A 21,395-nucleotide genomic window follows, 5' to 3' on the forward strand; every position below is an offset into this window, starting at 1 on the left:
AATATGTAGAGTGCAAAACATTGTATTTTGTATTATTTTGTATTTCCTACGACTACATTTGGTTGCAATACAAACGCAAATATGTACACTACATATTTACCCTCTTTTCGGTTCATGAATGTAAACACGGTTAAGATTTTAAATCGTTTTTGCACTTATCTTGTTTGTTTGAAATCAGTGCTAAGTGTGGGCTCCATCATTAAATACTCCAATGCCTTAACTTTGGTTAAAAAGTTGATTATCAAAAGAATACAAAATTGTATCCAAAAAATAAGTACAATAATGCTCTCTTTTCAGAGTACAAAAATGTCAAAAAATACATTTTTGATCTGATAATCATTACTTTTTTACATGTCAAATAAACGCTTGCAAACACAAACCGCAGTAAGAAAGGGGGGGAGGATTGGGGAAAACCGTCTTAAGATAATTAAAAGGAGGAAATTTGAAGCATATGTCCAATATAGATAAATCCATACAAAGAACGAGAAACCATAATCCAAGTTTATGAACCTAAAAATTGTTGCATCCAATTGATAATAATAATGCATCATCTCTCAAATCAAGCTTTCACACAATGACTGCAATAAAATATCAGCACCACATTTTTTCCCATCATCAACCCATGCACTGATAAACAACAATCTTTAAATAAAGCAAGAAAAAAAATAAACAGAAAAATTATTACAACAAACCCACTTAACTTGATTCATCCTTCTCCAACTTTTCATATCAATTGCTCAACTGCTTCAACATTCACCCTATTAAATAGAGATCCTCAAGCTTTTCTTTCACAACCAATGTCCTTGATAACCATGTGAAAAATCACTCCTCTCAATGGAGCAAGATTAAAACTGCATTACTGCTCTGGAATTTTGTCCTTCAAATATTTCAAAACAACTTTGGTTCCTCGATCCAAAATAGCCCGTCGGATGCTGCAAAAGTTTTAGCATGTAAGTTTGCATGCAAATTAACATTGAAGGTCATTGGCACATTTTTTATTGAAGAGTTCATTTCAGGTGGATGCAACATCTTGGAATGTTATGACACTATGGGGCGTACAAAAAGGCTAGAACATCATTAACTTTCAACTTTTAAATATTCAGTCACTTTAAATTGAAAGGGTGCATAAGATGACTATAGTGCCATACTGCCATTATAATGGCTAGTACAAACAAAGACTTAACTCCTTGCTAGGATGTCTCATGAGGCACCAAATCCAATTAGATCTGATCAGTTTGGTAATAACTTGACCAGGTTAACCTCCGAAAACTCAAAACACATACATACATTATATACATATGGAAACAGGTTTTCTAGGCAACCTATAAATCCTCCACATGGCAACTTAGTTCAAAGCTCAGGAACTTCTGTTTTCCTCTCCCAACCTTTATTCATAGAAAAGGATCCAGCCCTAAATATCTTGCCATGTGTTCAAAACAGACCTTCTTTTGTACCTTATATATATGGATGACTATCATCCATTGAGCATAACTGCACACATTCAATATAGGGTTAATAATGGACTATGGAATGGAAAATGTGACCAATCTAGTGACTCCCGTCCGATGGGTGGTCTAGATTGGCCGCAGTATTCCTCCACAAGGAAGAAATAGTTGGGATCGTGTAGGGAATCCTTGTGTATTTATAGGTCTATGCACCTTCCTCTTAGCACATAGAGCATAAAAAAAAGGATTTGTTGCATACCTTCTCAGTGGATTTCCATCAAGCCTCAACGCCTGTAGGCTGGTTTCAAGTAAACCCTGCCAAGCAGCACTCAACCTTAGAATAATGAAAACTGGTTGATCGTTATGTATCACTCTATGATATTAGTTCACGAAATCTCTTTTGATGCAAACAAATATTTACAGCCGAGTATGTAATGGATTAAAAAAAGCAGAGTAAAAAATGAATGATCAGGAAAATCTTGCATCAAACATTGAAAAGAATATCACGTTCATTTTAGAGAAAATAGATTATCATCTGAGAAAGCAGAATTTTGCATCATCATATGTCATTAAATAGAACCTAAGAAGTAAAGACAATAAAATCAAAATATAACTACAAAGACACTATTCAGACCAACTCAGGAGGAAGTGTCGTAATATTGTTGTCAGACAGGTCAAGCTCCACCAGTGAAGTAAGGTTCTTGAATCCCTGTATGCCAATAGTGAGAATGGTATAAGATACTTATGGTTACAGACAATGGACATGGATACAAGAAACGGGATACAATTCTCCATTTCCTAAAATCCTGGACAGACACAGAGTATTCCACGTAATGTGCTTATATCATGCATTTGTATCTAGTCTTTAAAGATAAATGTCATTGCTCAAGACTTGTCTTGCCAAATTTAATTGAATTTCTAAACATGTGCAAATTTTCTTTTATAGTATAATTTGTTAAAACATGCCACTTTACAAACTCAAGAAGTGTTAATGCTATAAAGTATAAGTAGAAATATCTATGTAGTATCCAGTATTGTATCCTAATTCCGATAAGTATCATATCCAACACAAATATGCTAGGCATATGCAGGAATCCACGTATCATAGTCTCAATTTGGAAAATAAAGAATGCAAGATCATTTGTAAAGAATACCATCTTGTTCTTAGGCTACATGTGGGATTTCTTTAAGGTTGGTTTGGTGGGCTCATCTAAGCTTGTGAGAATTGGATGAATCTCAACTATGCTGCACAGTCCTCACATTGACTAAAAGAACAAGGATTTGCATTACTTACAAGATGTTAACAATAGTAACACAATAGGTGACTACCTGGAATTGTTCACTAGATTATCCAAATTTATGAGTGGCATGTTCCATGTCAATGCTTGTCCATATCAACCCTATGATAAGCCAGTCTTTTGGCATGGGTTAAAAGGTAACAGCAGTGATAAAATATTTTTCTCTAAGGCTATATTTGGTTTGAAGGAAAAAGTAGGAAAAGGAAGGGAAATGTAGGGAAACCTTTACAAACCTTGTATAGGTTTCCCTGCCTTTCCCTACTTTTTCCTTCAAACCAAGCACAGCCTAAATGTATCAGTCTCATAGATTCAATAGCAGGACACAGCCAAATTGTGTTAATTTAGTGGAATTTCTAGTCAATAAGATGCAGTTTTGAACATTGTTTCTAATGGCTCAAGCAAGATGGATTAGCTTAGCAGATAAATGGCAAGGATAGATATTTGAATCAGATTGCAGTATCTATCACAATAATAAGGGAAAAGACTGCAAATTTCTACCTCCTGACATGTGCAGTACAAAGTTCAGCCAATAAGTGCCTCAGAACCATATCCCTTTCAATTGTAATTTGTGCAATAGATGTAGAAACCTCACAAAGAACCCCTAACATGAAGCTCCCATCTTAACAAATAAAGCTTAAAAATAAGAGATAACAAAAGAAAAGTGGGTTGCATGCTAACTATCTTCAAGATGCGATTTCGAGAGCAGGGTGGTTTTGCAGAAAAGGCTAGGACCAGACCAAAGCCGACAAGTTGGAAATTAAATTGGAATATAGACCCCAGTTGGGCCTGCAAGCCACCTTGCATCATCAAGTAAAGCTCAACTAATTTTGGAACATTTACCACAACATTTTCAGTTGAAAAAAGAAACGTCACCTCAGGAATGGTTTGAAGAGAATTTTGGCCCAAGTCAAGAATCCGTAGCTGTTCTAAGCTCATTATATCTAATGGGACTTCATGTAACTGCATCCGCCTTCAGGTTAAACATTAAAAGTTAAAGTGGAACACAGGCATAGAGAAATTACAGAACAAAAATAATTCTGGCTAACACAGACCTCAGATAAAGCTCCTGCAATTGTTGCAAGCTAGAAAGTGGTGGGTGTTCTTTGAACGAAGCTGCATTACCACTCAAATCTAGAATCTTGAGCTTTGAGAGGTCTCGAAATCCATCTGATGGAATCTGTAAGTATAGATAAACGAAGAACAAGGTAGAAATTATAAGAAAAAGGTCAAGAAATTCTGATTTGACTTGCATTTTTTCTTCATTTTAAGTAATAACCAAATTCCATGGGTTCCAGTCTTCCAGAAAAGATTTTTCCAACTACTTGAGTTCTAAGTTTCCTGAGGTTTTTCTCCATGCATTTACAAGCTGAAAGATAAGAGATTAAATGTGCTAGTGTTTAACTCAGTCGAATGTCGAATTCAATTTGGATTGGTTTCAGATGAACTTGTTGAGCAGAGACATTTTCCTTCTTGACAAGTTTATCATTGAAGAATGATGATAGGCAAGTTGTGGCCATAACTAATTCTCCCCAGAGTTACTACTGCATCTTTCTAGTTTATAAATAACAGAAGAAATCTAAAATCAAATGCAATATACCTGCTGCAGAAGATTATTGTTCAACTTCAGACATGATAGATTAGAAAGTGATTGTATAACTGCACCAGGCCATTCTTTTATCTTGTTGTTCGTCAAAATTAGAACCTGTATATTTGGATAAGAGATGAGATGAAATTAATAAGAATCCTCAACATGTTGAAAATAATCACTAACTCATAAAAGCTCCCAGACCAACTCAGATAATTGTCCAAGTTAACTTTGTTTGGCCATAGTCCAGGATATAAGACAATTTCAGATTTGTTTTCAGGTTTCTAATAGTTCTACTGAATTGAACCAAAAGGGTCTAGACAAACCATATGTATATAGAAAGAACAGGAAACAACAAAAGCAGGTCATTGAGGAGAGAGTATTTTTACCAAATATATGTTTTTGATATATTTGCCTACCATTTCAAAATCCTTTTTCCAATTTTACTAGAACAAAAAAGAGATCAGAATTGAAAGTTCTTTTGAAAATTTTCCCAAACGCTTGACCTACAAATATAAAAAAGAAAATGTTCCCATAAAAGAAAAGCCCCAATATAACAAGTGCAAACTAGTCTTTTGTTACTAGTATAACTGCTCATTTATCCCAAGTCCCAACTGACAGATGTGTCTCAGCACTCTTGGAACACAGTGTCCAAAAGCAGTGTTGCATGGAAAAAGACATGGGAATCTCAATCTAATGTGTGCAGGAGTAAGATGAAAAAAAAAAAAAACAAGGACTTGAATAGAAAGTATAAACTGTTAAAACAGTATTTTTTTTCAAATTCTAACTTATATACCTATAAAAAATGTCTAGAAGTTCATCTTTGTTACTTGATAATGGTTTATACTTCACGAAAAAAATGATATCCATCATGCATATTATCTGAATAAACAAGTAGACAAAGGAAAATGTTAAATCTGAGTGTTATCAAGAATCCATTGGAGTGTCAGTACCCAATGTGTATCCAAGACAGATGCATCCGCTTGGGAGATAGAGTCCATGCAACATTGTTCAAAAGTAATGCTGATAAGCATCCCTACTTTCAAATAGTCAATACATTCATCAGAAAGCTTCCCATTCAGCGACTGCTGAAAAGATGATCCATTGAATAGACAGAACCAACAAGAATATGCATTACATAAGCAGTAAATCACCATATATAATACTTTAAAAGCTTTGCATTTTGTAATTGCAAATATTGGTTGCATTATTTAACAAAAAGACTTGTCAGAAAAGAAACAATCTTTCTCTTCAGTATTCTGGTTAAATGAGGAACATATCAAATAAACCACTCTCTGCCACAATCACCACTCAATGCAGTAAACCACAACCAATCAGAATATTCACACTTCAATGTTGGTCGTCTTTTCCAAACCAAATTTTTGTATCAAAAAGGGTTGCAATATCTAAAATTACCTCGAGGGAAGTACACAATGACAACTCATTTGGAATCTCCTGAATAGAGTTCCTAGAAAGATCAACTTTCAAAATTTCACCTGATTCCCATACTGCTGAAGGTATAGCAGTCAGGGCCAAGCCACCTAAAGAAAGTTCCTGAGAGGGTAAACATAATAAGAAGTCAAATAACTCAGATAAGCATAGGTAAAGAAAGTAAGCAACAGGCAAAATCTAGACTTCCCACTGACCAACCATAAAGGTCTATAAGCAGCAGTCACCCAATATGCATGCAAAGATTAAGAGCTAGAATATCAAATTTCAGTAGGGAACTCTCCATAGGGGATCCAGACTTGAACAACAACATCAACTGCTAGGCTAGTGATAGACATGTCTACTGTATACATCCTAAAGAGGATCTCAGGTCAACACTCACTACAAATATACTACGAAAAATAAAACCTTTGAAGAGAGAGCTTCTCGAGTTGCAATGGCAATTTGATCTTCTTTCATAGGAGAAGTTGCAGATTCAGGCCCTACATGAGGAACCCAATTTCTATTACTTTCGGTCAACATCATAATAAAGAAAAAAAAAAGCATATGAAAACATGATAGCGAACATTAACCACAACAATACATCTAGAAAGATTACTAGATAAAGAAATGGTTAAGAGACAAATTATAATATAATAGAATGAATATGGTTGCAATCAACATACCTTCAGCATCAGGGAGTCTGGTTCTAAGATACTTCAGTAAAGTGGGTGTAGGTCCAGACACCAATGAGCTGAGAGAAAATAAACTACAATTAGATACAGTAGCAAGCCTAAGCAAGCTTTGAACTTGGGTAAATGACCAACCATTTCTTCAAACCTGCGAAGAGTTCGCAAGGGGTTGCCAGTGAGAAGAAGTTTTCTGAGGGTCGTCATTGTGCCTACAACATTATCATTATTGGAAAGCAGCATCTAATTCACAAATAGTCATAACAAGACATTTATGGGGAAGTGTAACAGATCATAGATTAAAATGACCATTGTGATATGGATTCATATTACATAAGCAAAGAATGCAGAAAAGATATATTTCTACATATTCTTGGTATTCCATGAAGATGTATTTACATACAAGCATCAATTACTATGGACAGACATTTCCCATCCAACAGAGAAAATTATTAAAAGTAAGGACACTGCATGGCTAATAAGCTATTATATTGCATGAAATGCAAAACAAGTATCTAATTGATAAGAACTGGTATTCCTATCATATCTTTCAGATGGTGAGCATTCTTTTCTCCTCCCTGATTGAATTTATACTCAATCTTGGCTTGGTTAAAATGTTCCTCCTAAGGATAAATGGAAGGATGCAATGCCAGTAAGATCTAATATCTCCTGCCACTTCATGAAAGGAAAGAGCGATTGTAAAAGGCATTTAAAGATATTAGTGTACGGATGAAGTACTGTCCAAGTATCTTTTAGTACTAGATTTCACCCCTTGTAATTTTTTTATTAGTAAAAGAAACTTCAGAATGAAAGAAAGAATGTGAGATTTACAATGGTGTTAAACATCCCAAAGCATGTATCCAACATATGCAGAAAATGCAGGGAAAGGGGTGCTTTCTACCTAGATAATGTAAAAGCAGCATTATGTCACAATGAGAAAAAACTATTAAATGGAAGGAGGTATTCTCTTGTGATACAATGCTGATTTTCATTATCAGGAACACACAGATATAGAGGGAGCATAGACAGTAAGAGGGGTTTGGGGTGGGAATAAACCAAAAAAAAAACAGGTTTAACCCAAATTGATGGTCAAGGTATGCTAACCTTACCAATCTGAGGTGGCAGTCCAGATAATGCATTATTTGACAAATCCAGGACTGACAAACGCAATTTGCATGCCTCCACAGGATACTCTTTCAGCTGCAGGAATTACAAAACACTTAATAGCTATATATCAGTTGATCCTTTTCCAGACTAGTACTGCCACTAAAGTTAAGGAGTGAATTATGAAAAAGATAACCATAAGCCTTAAGAAGAGAAAAGACAATGTCTTAGACTTGTAGCAATTTACATTTGATATGCAAAGAAAAGATTCTTGTAAGAGTGTGGAGAATAGTTATGTAAGAAAAAATATATATATGCTCTATGTATCTGGCACAAGGACCCAAGAAATGTTTAGATCATCTTCAAGAAGCAGGTATGATTTATTTCTGGTTTATTTATTGCTTCTATCTTGATCACTCTGTGCACTTTATTCCTGATCTACATTCTGGTGTTTCTGTTGAGAATGTTTGGGCAAAGAGTATTTTGTCTTTTCATTATCTTTTGTATTTAGGAACCCAAGTGAGGGCGTTCTTGTAATTTTCCCTCAAAATATAAATGACAGATTTGATGGTGTGAACAGTAACACAGACCTCATTCGACGGTCTCTCTCCTCTTCTCTCTTCTTCTTTCTCCTCCTCCTCTTCTTCTTTTCTTCTCTCTACAAACCCTAGACTGACTTCTTGGTATTAGAGCAAGTAGAGGCTCTTGGGAGGACTCTTTCCTCTGGTTTTCTCCTGTAGGATGAACTGCTGACATCAGACCACCGCTGCTGACTTTTTGGTATGGTTCTCATGTTAGACAGTTTTGTATGCCCTTAGCTTCAATCATTTTGATGTACTTTTGTTATTTAGTGGAAATAAATAAAGTGCATGTTTGATTCATGTTGTTTGGTTTAATTCTGTATAAAACCCTAAAACTGGACATTTGTAGAGACTCATGTTAGTTTTAAATCTTCACAGCCGTTGGATAAGTCTGGGGAGATTTATCCTGCCAAGGCTGATACTGGTGTGCCACCAAGTGTTGGGATGGCCTGTCTCAGCCATCAGGGTAAGACCCGAGGCACATACAGCATGGGATTACTTGAATCCTTGAACCGGACCAGATTTCCAGTCTTGCCCTGGACCTTGGAGATAGATGGGCAAAACTAGAAAGTTACATCTGACCCCTAGACTCGATTATGACACTTCACTAGGTGCTGGATCAGCCTGCCTTTGATATGCCAATCAGTGAGATCCTTAGTGGGGATCAAAACCTGGGTATGTTGGGGCAGTTTGAGAATTCATCTGAGTGGGTGGTCATAGTGACAGAATCAGCCACTTTGTCGGACAAAGGGTAATGATCGGGAATGCACTCTCTCTGATGGAAACCAAACTGCCGGCAGTTGATTTCAATCGTTGGAATTTTGTTTTTGCAAAATTAATATATTTGCATATATATGTACGGTTTCAAAATGTTTGCAAATGGTTTTAATTCCCGGGATCCATGTGAGAGGAGAGTGCAGCACTGTTCCTTGCAGCCGAGGGAGAGGTCCTCTCTTGTCGGGCAGTGCTTGATCATTAAGGGCTGAGAGGTTAAGTGTAAGACCATTTAGGATAATACTCGATGGGCTAATCTTGCACCTGCCCACAGTCCCTGGGTTTTTATAAGATGGCTTGGCCCAGGGACCACTTAATGTAAGTGTTGGGCCCATAGGGTTCATACGATGGACTCAAGGGGTTCATTGAGATTTTCAGTGAATTCGGCTGGGCCTTGTATTAAAGGCTGGGCCGAACCCATGTGGCTGGTGTGTAGATCAATGCTTGGGTCCCACGCCATACAAAGAAGCCCAACTGGGCAGCAGATTGGAAACTAATTAAACACTGAATACTTAATGGGCCAAAAGCCCATTTCGAGGTGGGCTGATATGATCACCCATCCATGGGGCGAATTTGAGATTGAAGTTAGCAAAAAGGATTGGGCTCTTAGCCTTATCCACTCTTAGAGACCAAATTCAAATCAGATTTGAATCTGGTAACCTCCTGATAAGAACAGGAGTAAGCTAATTCTATCTGGGAAAGGGATTAAGATTATCCCCTATCCAAATACTGATTTGGATTGGGATAACTCCTAATTAGGAGATTTCTTAATCAAGAAGAAAGGAGGAGATTTCGAATGTACCAAGAGGGAGAGAAATCAGATTTCGATCCAAGGGGTTTTGGTAAGCAAGAAGGGTTCCTGCGATTTGAGATTAGATCTCATACTCTCCAGAAAAGAAAACAGTTCAGCCTCTTCGTTTCTGGAAATCTCCTCCTGCCGCCGCCATCTGCATTATTGCAAGATTTGATCTTTGCAGAAAAGAAAGTCAAGAAACCAGTTCTTGACATCAGTCTTGCAAGAAAGACTGAAAGAATTCAGTGTTTAGTACATCCAGGGGATTCTTGTGAAGGATCCAGTGTGTAGGACGCACCCTGCTGGTTCTGTTCCATCCACCGCTGTGTCATCTTCAGCAGGGACAGATCTTGGAGCATTCTTTGGGCGTGAACACCAACTTTGGGAGATACTGCTTCTCCGGATCAGGTATAATCCTCCCATTTATCTTTTGGTACAGATCTGGTTTGATTAGGGTTCAAGTAGATCCTTGAATATTGTATTCTAAATTCAGGGAATATGATTCCCAGTTGGGAGAAGGTAGGAAATTTTTGAAATTCGCCCCACCCATTCCGCAACCTTTATGGCGTCCATCAGATGGATCCTACCATTCTTTCAGTGGTATCAGAGCCACAGGTTCGAATCTTGAACCAAAAGAAAATCAGATCTGACCCTGCACAGATGGATAGAAGGTGTTCTTTCAAGATTTGCGCAGATTGTTTTTTTTTTTTTTCAAGAAACTGTTTCTTGTTAAGGGCGATTGATCTGAAATTAATTTCTATTAAATCCAAAATTTATTTGGAATTGTTCTTTATTTATTTTGATTTAATGGACTGTTCAAACCTGGAGATCGCAGTGCAGTTTTAGCGCAGATGGTCTGCGCACCCTTTTTCTTTTCTATTTATTTATTTCATTCAATTCGGTCTGTAAATAATTTTTTTTTATTTTTAGACTGAATGTATAGGATTTGATCAAGAATGTAATTAATAGAAATAGGATTTCTGTTATTTTTCTTGATTAAAGAAGATGGAAGGAGATGGCGGCGCTGGAGATTTGCAGATGGAGAAATCGTTTTCTGCGATTTGCAGTTTATGAAACTGCAACCCTTGTGATTAACCTCTGTTTTGCAGGTGGTGCGAACAGTCCATAATTGTTTTGTGTTTGCTAGAAATCAAAACTATTAATTTCAGATCATTCAATAATTAATTCTTGAATTGAAAATCAGTTTTGGACCATTTCGGACTAGATTGGACCAAAACTGTTTGGACCGAATCTGGGTTTCGAAAGGGGCTGTTTTCAGTCCAATTGTCTCACACTTTTGTTCCAAATCTGATGTTCAATTACAGGGATTAATTCGGCCCACCTGTAAAGCCCAGTTTTAAAGGGTTAAAACTGCAAAAGCCCATTATTGTGAGATAAGCTGTATGGGCCGAACTGCTATCTGCGATTCAGCCCATACACCTAGTGGACATTAATCGTTAATGACTTGGTTTTTAAATGGGCCGTTGAATGGGCTTTACAGCAATTAATTGATTGGATCAATTCCTCCTTTACATGTGATGTTTGGATGTTTGATGTGCTGCGACCATGGGCCATAAGTACTTGGCCCGTGATGACTCGTTAGTGGCTCTTGCGCACACCATGGCTGAATGCACATCATTGCCATGGTGTCCCTGAAGGTCATTGGATGACCCCCTCTTTGCCTGGTGGGCCCCACAACCCTGAAAAGGGATGCGTACGGAACCCCTAGCCGATTAAGGCCCACCAGAAATCTGACTTTATGAAAGTCAGTGGGAGCCACTTTGGTTTGACCTAAATTAGAACTATGGCGTAATTTTGTTCCCTCCAGCAAATATGAATGCAAGTGATAGGGAGATCCATATGATGGACTCTCTAAAGGCCTTCCGTCATTAGCACAATGATGGGTCCATCAGTAATGAGGAAACGCACCATAAAATTGGGCTATCCATTTGCTGTTGGATCTGTTAGAGTGTTTCATAAGATGATAGGGGCGTCATAGACCGATGTGGGAGGGGCTTCACCAGAAAATGGGAACTCTCTCACGGTACCTTGGCGTAACCTGAATATGATGGGTGTGCACTCACTGGACAGAAGGGTTTACCTAAAAACGGCTCTGAACCTTGTCTGACAGAGGCCAAAGGGAAACTCATTTGATGAGTGGATATGATCCGTCACAGAAAGGTGGTGGGGTTATGCAGCTGAAACAGTTGGCTTCACGCACCCCATGTGATTTCCCACATTTCCAGAGACATTTCGTCGTCTCCGTCACTGAGATAGGAGGGAAATCTCAGAGATGAACAAATGGGAATGGAACATAGATTAAAAGCCATATCTATGTAGGTAAACATGAATCAAACTAAGGTTGTGGACTAATGATTTTGCTGTTTTATCAGAAAATGGCAAACGGTCAATTTGCAAAGCTTCTAGACGATAACAAGCTTAAGGGCCCAAACTATGCCGACTGGTACAGAAATCTTATGCTGGTCCTAACTTCTGAAAAGTTAGACAAGGTAGTGAAAAATCCTGCCCCGGAACGTCCGGGTGATAGGGCTTCTGAGGCCCGTAGGAGGGACTACCAAGATTGGGAGGATAAGAACTCCCTAGCCCGCTGCTTTGTCATTGCCTCATTAGACAACTCAATACAGAGGCAGTTCGATCAGATCGAACTTGCCAAGAACATATTGGACAGTCTAAGGACAATGTATGAGGAGCAGAACCGTTCTACTCGACAGAAGGTCCTGAAATTGTTCATGACCGCGCAGATGACCAAAGGGCAGAAAGTTCATGACCATTGTCTTCGGATGATGGGATACATCAACGAACTTGAAGCTCTTGGATCCGGGCTAGATCTTGGCACGCAAGTGGATGCCATCCTAAATTCTTTGCCCTCTTCCTTCAATGCGTTCACTATGAACTACAATATGAATAAGCTGAATGTCAGCGTCCAGGAACTCAGCAATATGTTGCAGAGGGCCGAGGATTTACTCAAGAAGGATGAGCCTGTGGTTATGCTTGCTGAAGCTAACAAATCGGGCAAGAGAAAGAGAAAGGCAAAGAAGCCCCAGAAGAAGACTACCAAACCCAAGAAGCAGAAGAAGAACAAGGCATCTGATGTCTGTCACTTCTGCAAGCAGACCGGCCACTGGAAGAGGAACTGTCCTACCTACCTGGAATCTAAGAAAGGTAATATCGAAACTTGTGTCATAGAAACTAATATGTTAGTTACTTCTGTGTCCTGGTGTGTTGACTCCGGGGCTTCAACTCATGCGTGTAACTCACTGTAGGGGTTCAAAGTTAGCAGAAGGTTGAGTGAAGGTGAAGTGACACTGTTCTTGGGAACAACTGCAAGTGTTGCAGCTGCGGCAATAGGAACCGTAGAATTAGTTTTTAAAGAAGGAGTCCTTGTACTTAAAGATTGTCTTTATGTACAGAACTTGAGAAGGAATTTAATTTCTGTTTCAAAATTGTGTGCTGATGGATATACTGTTTACTTTAGTAATATGATTACTGTTAAACGGAATAATAAATTCATCGCATGCGGGGAACTAGAGAACGGTCTCTATGTTCTGCATCCTTCTTTGGAAACTAACTTAACCGAAACTACGTCGGTCGAAAATCCCAAGAAAAGGACTCGTGATACAGTAAATCCCACGTGCCTCTGGCATTACCGAGTTGGCCACATCGGTGTCGACCGAATCACAAGACTGGTAAAGGATGGTCCTTTGGATTTTCTAACCGTAGAAAATCTTCCCACTTGTGAACCTTGCCTCCAAGGTAAGATGACTAAGCGGCCATTTGACGGTAAGCCTGAAAGATGTGCAGGCACACTTGACCTAATACATACTGATGTATGTGGTCCCCTGAGTGTTAGGACACGGAATCAACACGTGTACTTCATCACCTTTACAGATGATTTTTCACGATATGGTTACGTGTACCTAATGAGACATAAGTCTGAATCATTTGAAAAGTTCAAAGAGTTCAGACAGGAAGTCGAGAAACAGTTAGGGAGAGAAATTAAGGCCCTTCGATCAGATCGAGGTGGCGAGTATCTCTCTGACGAATTCAGGGACTACTTAAAGGCCAATGGGATAGTGTCACAACTAGCTCCTCCTGCTACACCTCAACTCAACGGTGTTTCAGAGAGGAGAAATAGGACCTTGTTGGACATGGTCCGGTCACTTCTCGTACGCTCAGAATTACCCACATCCTTTTGGGGATACGCATTAGAGACTGCTATCTACGTGCTGAATAGGGTTCCAACCAAATCAGTTCCGAAAACTCCATATGAGCTTTGGACCGGAAGGAAGCCAAGTGTGAGACACTTGAAGATTTGGGGTTGTCCTGCACACGTTAAAAGAACAAGTGCGGACAAGTTGGAATCTAAAACCAGTCGTTGCCTGTTTATAGGCTACCCAAAGGATTCGGTGGGTTATCTATTCTATGACCCAAGTGAGCAGAAAGTGTTCTGCAGTCGAAACGCCCGATTCTTAGAATCCGATTACATCCTGGACACCCATCGTCAGGAAATAGTTCTTGATGAGGAGAGCTCAGGAGCAGTGGGAGATGTCCCACAAGTTCCAGGTAATGACCAACCTAGAAGGTCCACCCGGGTATCCAGACCACCAGTCCGATATGGTTATGACCAGGATAGTTACCTGGTGGAAGCCTTGACTAGTGAAGAGGATCCCGTGACTTACGCGGAAGCTATGTTAGACATAGACTCCCAGAAGTGGGTGGAGGCCATGAGAGCCGAGATGGACTCAATGGAGACCAATGGAGTCTGGACTCTAGTGGATCCGCCCTCCGGGGTAAAAGCAATTGGTTGCAAATGGATCTACAAGAGGAAGAAGGGCCCCGATGGCAGGATTGAGACCTTTAAAGCTCGTTTGGTGGCGAAAGGGTATACTCAGAAAGAAGGCATCGACTATGAGGAAACCTTTTCACCGGTGGCCATGCTTAAATCCATTAGGATCCTGCTAGCTGTAGCAGCGTACCATGATTACGAGATTTGGCAAATGGATGTCAAAACAGTGTGTAGGACGCACCCTGCTGGTTCTGTTCCATCCACAGCTGTGTCATCTTCAGTAAGGACAGATCTTGGAGCATTCTTTGGGCGTGAACACCAACTTTGGGAGATACTGCTTCTCCGGATCAGGTATAATCCTCCCATTTATCTTTTGGTACAGATCTGGTTTGATTAGGGTTCAAGTAGATCCTTGAATATTGTATTCTAAATTCAGGGAATATGATTCCCAGTTGGGAGAAGGTAGGAAATTTTTGAAATTCGCCCCACCCATTCCGCAACCTTTATGGCGTCCATCAGATGGATCCTACCATTCTTTCATCTCACAGCTATTTGATGCTTCTGTGATTTTTTGTGGATTTTCCAAGGAAAATTTTTCAGAAATTCCAGATCAGATGCCAAACCTTATACAACATGTTTAATGGAGTTTTTTTCTGCAAAACTTAGACACATTGGGTTGCTTTACTTTTTGAGGATGACAGAAAGTGGTCCTGTAATTTTCTAAGTCCTATAGATTTTTTGGGAAATTTTCTTCTCCCTCTATATTGCTGCCAACCTAGTTTTGGCCTCTTTGTATCCCTTAACCGTGTAGTGACTGGTGACCTATTTTCCTGGGTCCTTTAGCTTTGGTTTGGTTGGTGGGAAAATGTTTTGATGAAGTATGGAATCATCAAAAGATGTACAGATGAGTCCAAGTGTACTCCTAGGCTATGCAGATATTTCCGGTGGTATGATAACCACTGTCAAACATGATGGAACCAACCTTTTGGAGTGGTCACAATCTGCTAAATCTACCATCACAGGGAGAGGTAAAACAGGATTCATTACAGGAAATGAGGTGAAGCCAAAACCTGAGAACCTAAAATTTGCAAAGTGGGAACAGGATAATTCCTGTTGGAATGTTTACTTTACATTTATGTTTGTATTCTGCTTAGTTAGTGTTGGAAAACGTGGGGTTACTGGTTCAGATCTGAAAATAGAATTGTATATATTCCTAGGATTGCGGAATGATTGATTTAGAAAGTTTTTTCTTTCTATTTTTGTACTTTCTATTTTCTCTTCTTTCTATTTTTTCTTCTTTCTGTTTTCTTTTCTTTCTATTTATTGCAGCAGCTTACTGTATAAATGCGCCCATTGGCAATAGAATGAAACATATCAGTATTCTACCATTCCAAAACATGGTATCAGAGCTCTAGGTTTGTCAACCTTGAGATTTTTTCGGCTTTCATTGCCAGTTTTTTGTGTTTTTCTCTTCTGGCCTTCAGTGTTGATCTGTAACCAGAAGTGTTCCTTTATTCTCCTTTCCTGCTGGCCTTATTTTTCCTCCATTAACAATGTCCGACATGACTGCAACAAGTGCTCCTGTCCAAACCGATGAAGGAGCAACAAATTCTCATCCTCACACTGGTGATTTGCAGAATATTCAGGCAACATATAGACTGAATGGCCATAATTACTTGAAGTAGTCACAACTAGTGCATACCTATTTGAAGGGAAAAGGAAAAATCAGTCACCTCCTTGGAACAGGACCAAGGTTGGGCGAGCCATATTTTGATGCTTGGGACGAAGAGGACTCCATGATTATGTCATGGTTGTGGAGTTCAATGACACCCGAGATCAGTGATACTTGTATGTTTCTTCCCTCTGCAAAGGCTATTTGGGATGCTGTCCGACAAACCTATTCCAAAGCCCATGATGCTGCTCGTGTCTATGAGGTCAAAGTGAAGACTGTGGCGGCCAAACAAGGGAGCAGGAGTGTTACAGAGTATGCAAATCTGCTGCAAAATTTATGGCATGAGCTTGATCATTATCGGGTTCTTGAGACAAAGTGCACAGATGATGCTGTGATCTTGAAGAATTTTATTGAAAGAGATAGGGTGTATGATTTTTTGGTCAGACTGAATGCTGAATTTGATCAGGTCCGAATACAAATTCTTGGCAAAGAAGAAGTGCCTCCATTGAATGAAGTCATATCCCTTGTCAGAGCTGAGGAAAGCCGCCGTGGAATCATGCTTGAGCCTAAAGATCCCGAAGGCTCAACCATGGTGGCAAGGGGAGGAAGTTACAGTGGTTCAAAGGGTGAGAACAATCTGGCTCGTGACACAATCACCCGTGACTCTAACGATAACCTCTGGTGCACCTATTGCAAGAAGCCCAGACACACGAAAGATCGGTGCTGGAAACTTCATGGGAAACCTCCCACATCCAGCAAGGAATGGGGAAATCGTGGAGTTTCAAAAGGAGTTCAACAAGCCCATAATGTTTCCACAACCCCGCAGCAAGAACACTCAAGTCAAGGACCATTTAATGATGAAGAAATTGAAAGGCTAAGGTGCTTCCTGAAATCCTTGAAACCAGGAAGTGGTTCTACCTCTCTTGCTCTCTCAGGTGAGTCTTTATCTCTAGGATTACATGCCTTGGCTAGTGTTTTTCCATGGATTCTTGATTCTGGAGCTACTGACCACATGACACCCTCTTCACTACATTTTCTCACCTATACACCCTGTCCTAGTAATAGAAAAATTTCTGTTGCTGATGGTTCTTTCACCACAGTGGCAGGGATTGGGAATATTCAAATTACTCCATCCCTGTTACTTAAAAATGTGCTTCATGTTCCTAAGTTATCCACTAGCCTTATCTCTATACATAAACTCACCCAGGATGTGAACTGCAATGTTGTGTTCTTCCCTTCTTACTGTGTATTTCAGGACCAAGTTTCGGGGAAGAAGATTGGACTTGCTAAGGAAAGAGATGGACTCTACTACCTTGAAGCAACCAGCAAATCATCTCACACTGTTATGCATGTCACACACGAGTCATTCTTATCTACCTCCAATAAAGATTTAATTTGGCGTCATCATTTCCGTTTTGGTCATCCTTTATTTCCTATTTTAAAAACAATGCTTCCTTCCTTGTTTAAAGGAATTGATGTTGAAACCTTTCATTGTGATGTTTGTGAACTTGCTAAGCACAAAAGGGTTTCTTTCCCAATCAGCAATAAAAGATCTTCAACTCCTTTTTATTTGATTCATTCGGATATATGGGGCCCTTCTCAAATTCCCAACATTACTGGTTCCAGATGGTTCGTCACCTTTATTGATGATTGCACTAGGGTCACATGGATTTTTCTTCTTAAGTCTAAATCTGATGTGGGTACGATTCTTCCCAACTTTCATAACATGGTCCAAACTCAGTTTGGTGTGAGAATTAAAAGGTTTTGATCTGATAATGCTACAGATTATTTTAATCAGAATTTGTCCCCATTTTTTCAGAAAGAAGGCATTGTGCATGAATCCTCCTGTGTTAACACTCCCCAACAGAATGGGGTAGCTGAGAGAAAAAATGGCCATCTTTTGCAAACCACCCGAGCCTTTCTCTTTCAAAATCAGGTGCCAAAACAATATTGGGGGGAAGCTGTCCTTACTGCTGCCTACACCATAAATAGACTGCCATCTGAAGTTCTTGACAACCGAAGCCCAATACAAGTCCTTTCTCAATTTTACCCTAATATTCGAGCCTCAAATAATCTCACACCAAGAATTTTCGGCTGCACTGCCTTTGTTCATGTCCATAATAAGGGAAAATTAGACCCACCAGCAATCAGGTGTGTCTTCTTGGGATATTCCCCAACTCAGAAAGGTTATAAATGTTATCATCCAGCCACCAGAAAATTCTACACCTCCATCAATGTCACATTTGAGGAAGGAAAATCTTTTTTCACTCAACCTTATCTTCAGGGGGAGCCCTCATTAATGGAAGATAAGGCCTCGGATCTGCTCTCCCTAGATGTATTACCCTCCTCACAGACATTCAATCATCAAGAATCACATCCCTCTGAGTCACATTCCTCTGAACCCCACATTCCCGAGTTTCAACAAGAGTCAAACAACCCGACCATTGAACCAAATTTGGACACTGTTAACCCCACGAATGATGTGCATGATAATGTGAGATATATGCAGGTTTACCATCAACCTGTGCAAGTCCAAGATTCAACTCCTAATCTAGATCCTGAACCTACACCTTCACAGTCTGAGTATGAGTATGACCTACCTATTGCACTGAGAAAAGGAACCAGAGAATGTACCAAACGCCCATTGTACCCTTTAGCCAAATATGTATCATTCCAAAGATTCTCTAAATCTCATAAAAGTTTTCTAACCAGCCTTAACATCATTCCAATTCCTAATACTCTAGCCGAGGCACTTTCTAATAAGGAGTGGAGAAAAGCCATGAGAGTGGAAATGGAGGCATTAGAAAAGAACAACACATGGGAAGTTGCGGATCTACCGAGAAACAAGAAGACGGTAGGTTGTAAATGGGTGTTCACAATTAAGTACAAATCTGATGGGTCATTAGAAAGGTACAAAGCACGCCTAGTAGCCAAGGGATATACACAAACTTATGGGGTAGATTATCAAGAGACTTTTGCCCCAGTAGCTAAAATGAATACAGTAAGGGTGTTACTGTCGTTGGCTGCTAACTATAATTGGGATTTGCAACAGTTTGATGTAAAAAATGTGTTTCTCCATGGTGATCTAGAAGAGGAGATATACATGGACATTCCACCGGGTTTTGGAGAAGGCATTAAAGGGAACAAAGTTTGTCGGTTGACAAAAGCACTATACAGTCTCAAACAATCTCCGAAAGCATGGTTTGGAAGGTTTACGAAGGTAATGCTGAGTACAGGTTACAAGCAAAGTCAAGGTGACCACACATTGTTTATCAAACACACAGCCTCAAGGGGAGTTACTGCACTATTAGTCTATGTGGATGATATAATCGTTACTAGGAATGATAAAAAGGAGAAGGAAGCATTGAAAAACTACCTTGCCAGAGAATTTGAGATAAAAGACTTGGGAAGACTAAAGTATTTTCTCGGAATTGAAGTTGCACATTCTAAACAAGGCATCTTTATCTCTCAACAAAAGTATGTTGTTGATCTTTTGAGAGAAACAGAAAATATGGCATGTAAACCAACTTCCACGCCTATAGATCCCAATCATAAACTTGGAGAAGCCAACGAGAATGCAAGTGTAGACAAGGAGATGTTCCAAAGACTAGTTGGAAAACTCACTTATCTTGCATATACACAACCGGATATTGCATATGCTGTAAGTGTAATAAGTCAGTTTATGCATAATCCTAAAGAAGTTCATCCGCAGGCTGTTCATCGAATTTTGCACTATTTGAAAGCCAATTCAGGAAAAAGAATTTTATTCAGAAGAAATGGAGGACTGACTCTTGAAGCATATACAGATGCTGATTATGCAGGATCTCTAGTAGATAGACGGTCTATTTCTGGTTACTGTACCTTCTTAGGAGGAAACTTAGTCACTTTGAGGAGTAAGAAGCAAAATGTAGTGGCTCGGTCAAGTGCAGAGGCGGAATTCAGGGCTATGGCACAAGGAGTGTGTGAATTACTCTGGTTGAAGATAATTTTAGAAGACCTGAAGATTCCACGAGAAGAGCCTATGAAACTATATTGTGACAACAAGTCAGCCATCAATATTGCTCACAATCCTGTTCAACATGACAGGACAAAGCACATCGAAATTGACTGACACTTTATAAAAGAGAAACTGGACAGCAAAATGATTTGCACTACCTATGTGTCTACAAAAGGACAACTGGCCGATGTACTTACTAAAGGGCTCAATAGTACAGACTTTCGAAGAATTATAACCAAGCTGGGAATGGAGGATCTCTATTCACCAGCTTGAGGGGGAGTGTTGGAAAACGTGGGGTTACTGGTTCAGATCTGAAAATAGAATTGTATATATTCCTAGGATTGTGGAAGGATTGATTTAGAAAGTTTTTTCTTTCTATTTTTGTACTTTCTATTTTCTCTTCTTTCTATTTTTTCTTCTTTCTGTTTTCTTTTCTTTCTATTTATTGCAGCAGCTTACTGTATAAATACGCCCATTGGCAATAGAATGAAACATATCAGTATTCTACCATTCCAAAACAGTTAGGGTCAGTTTGGTCTGGTTAAAATAACTTTTTTATCTCGTTTTATGTACTTTAACTACAGCAGGGGCATAAGGGTCTTTTCCCTTTTAATTATGGTCGCCCTATATATAATAACATAAGCTGGCGCCGCCAAACAGATTAGAACTCTCCAAACACTTCCTCTTCTCTTCTCCTTTCTCTCTTCTCTCTTCTCTTCTTCATTATTTCTCCTTTTTTTTCTCTGCTAATATGGTATTAGAACGGTTCTAATGGGTTTGAGAGCAAATCGAACAAGTTCTTTCTTCTTTATCTTGCTGTCTTCTCCAAACTGAGATCAGAGAAGTTGACCTACGACAGGTACAAGTTTATTTTACCTTTTCTTTTCTTTTCTCTTGGTCGTGTACCAAGAAAAACCTTATGAAACAAGACTGCTGAATGCTGTCAGGGGAAATGTGAGGTTCAGACCTCTTTTCTGTGGATCGTGTGATCCTGTACCTGAGAAGGGGATACCTGTAGGTCACAAATGACCTGTTTTACCCTGTTTTTGGTGTGACTACACAGTTTTATGATCTCTCCTGGTAGTTGGTGTGTTTAGATGATCTGGAAATTGGTGGACTATGACTGTTAAACCTGTGCAGTGCTGAAATCAACCTGAAAAAATTTGGAGAATTGGAGCTGGTCTGTGTTCAGATTGTGTCCAGACTGGAGTGTGTGCATGTG

General features: G+C 39.3%; 1 protein-coding gene across 5 annotated transcripts in view; it reads right to left on the bottom strand.

Moving 5' to 3' along the window:
* Window positions 1-435: 435 nt before the first annotated feature.
* Window positions 436-21,395, bottom strand: part of LOC104587164 (Leucine-rich repeat (LRR) family protein) — a 52,004-nt gene continuing 31,044 nt past the window's right edge. The window contains exons 11-22 of one of the 5 annotated variants that reach the window (XM_010244650.3): window positions 7,555-7,645; window positions 6,597-6,657; window positions 6,443-6,510; window positions 6,186-6,259; window positions 5,745-5,882; window positions 5,282-5,413; window positions 4,341-4,445; window positions 3,796-3,920; window positions 3,617-3,713; window positions 2,080-2,154; window positions 1,705-1,760; window positions 436-932 (exon numbers count right to left, since the gene is read on the bottom strand). In XM_010244650.3, the coding sequence (XP_010242952.1) occupies window positions 857-932; window positions 1,705-1,760; window positions 2,080-2,154; window positions 3,617-3,713; window positions 3,796-3,920; window positions 4,341-4,445; window positions 5,282-5,413; window positions 5,745-5,882; window positions 6,186-6,259; window positions 6,443-6,510; window positions 6,597-6,657; window positions 7,555-7,645 (1,098 nt within the window). In that variant the 3' untranslated portion in view covers window positions 436-856. Of the gene's footprint in view, window positions 933-1,703; window positions 1,761-2,079; window positions 2,155-3,241; window positions 3,363-3,616; window positions 3,714-3,795; window positions 3,921-4,340; window positions 4,446-5,281; window positions 5,414-5,744; window positions 5,883-6,185; window positions 6,260-6,442; window positions 6,511-6,596; window positions 6,658-7,554; window positions 7,646-21,395 lie in introns of those variants that run through there. The other 4 variants (XR_016071604.1, XR_016071610.1, XM_010244651.3 and 1 more) reach the window with 4 other exon arrangements.

This window comes from Nelumbo nucifera, chromosome 1, assembly GCF_055504915.1.
Source record: "Nelumbo nucifera cultivar China Antique chromosome 1, China Antique-T2T, whole genome shotgun sequence".
NCBI classification, from domain to species: domain Eukaryota; kingdom Viridiplantae; phylum Streptophyta; class Magnoliopsida; order Proteales; family Nelumbonaceae; genus Nelumbo; species Nelumbo nucifera.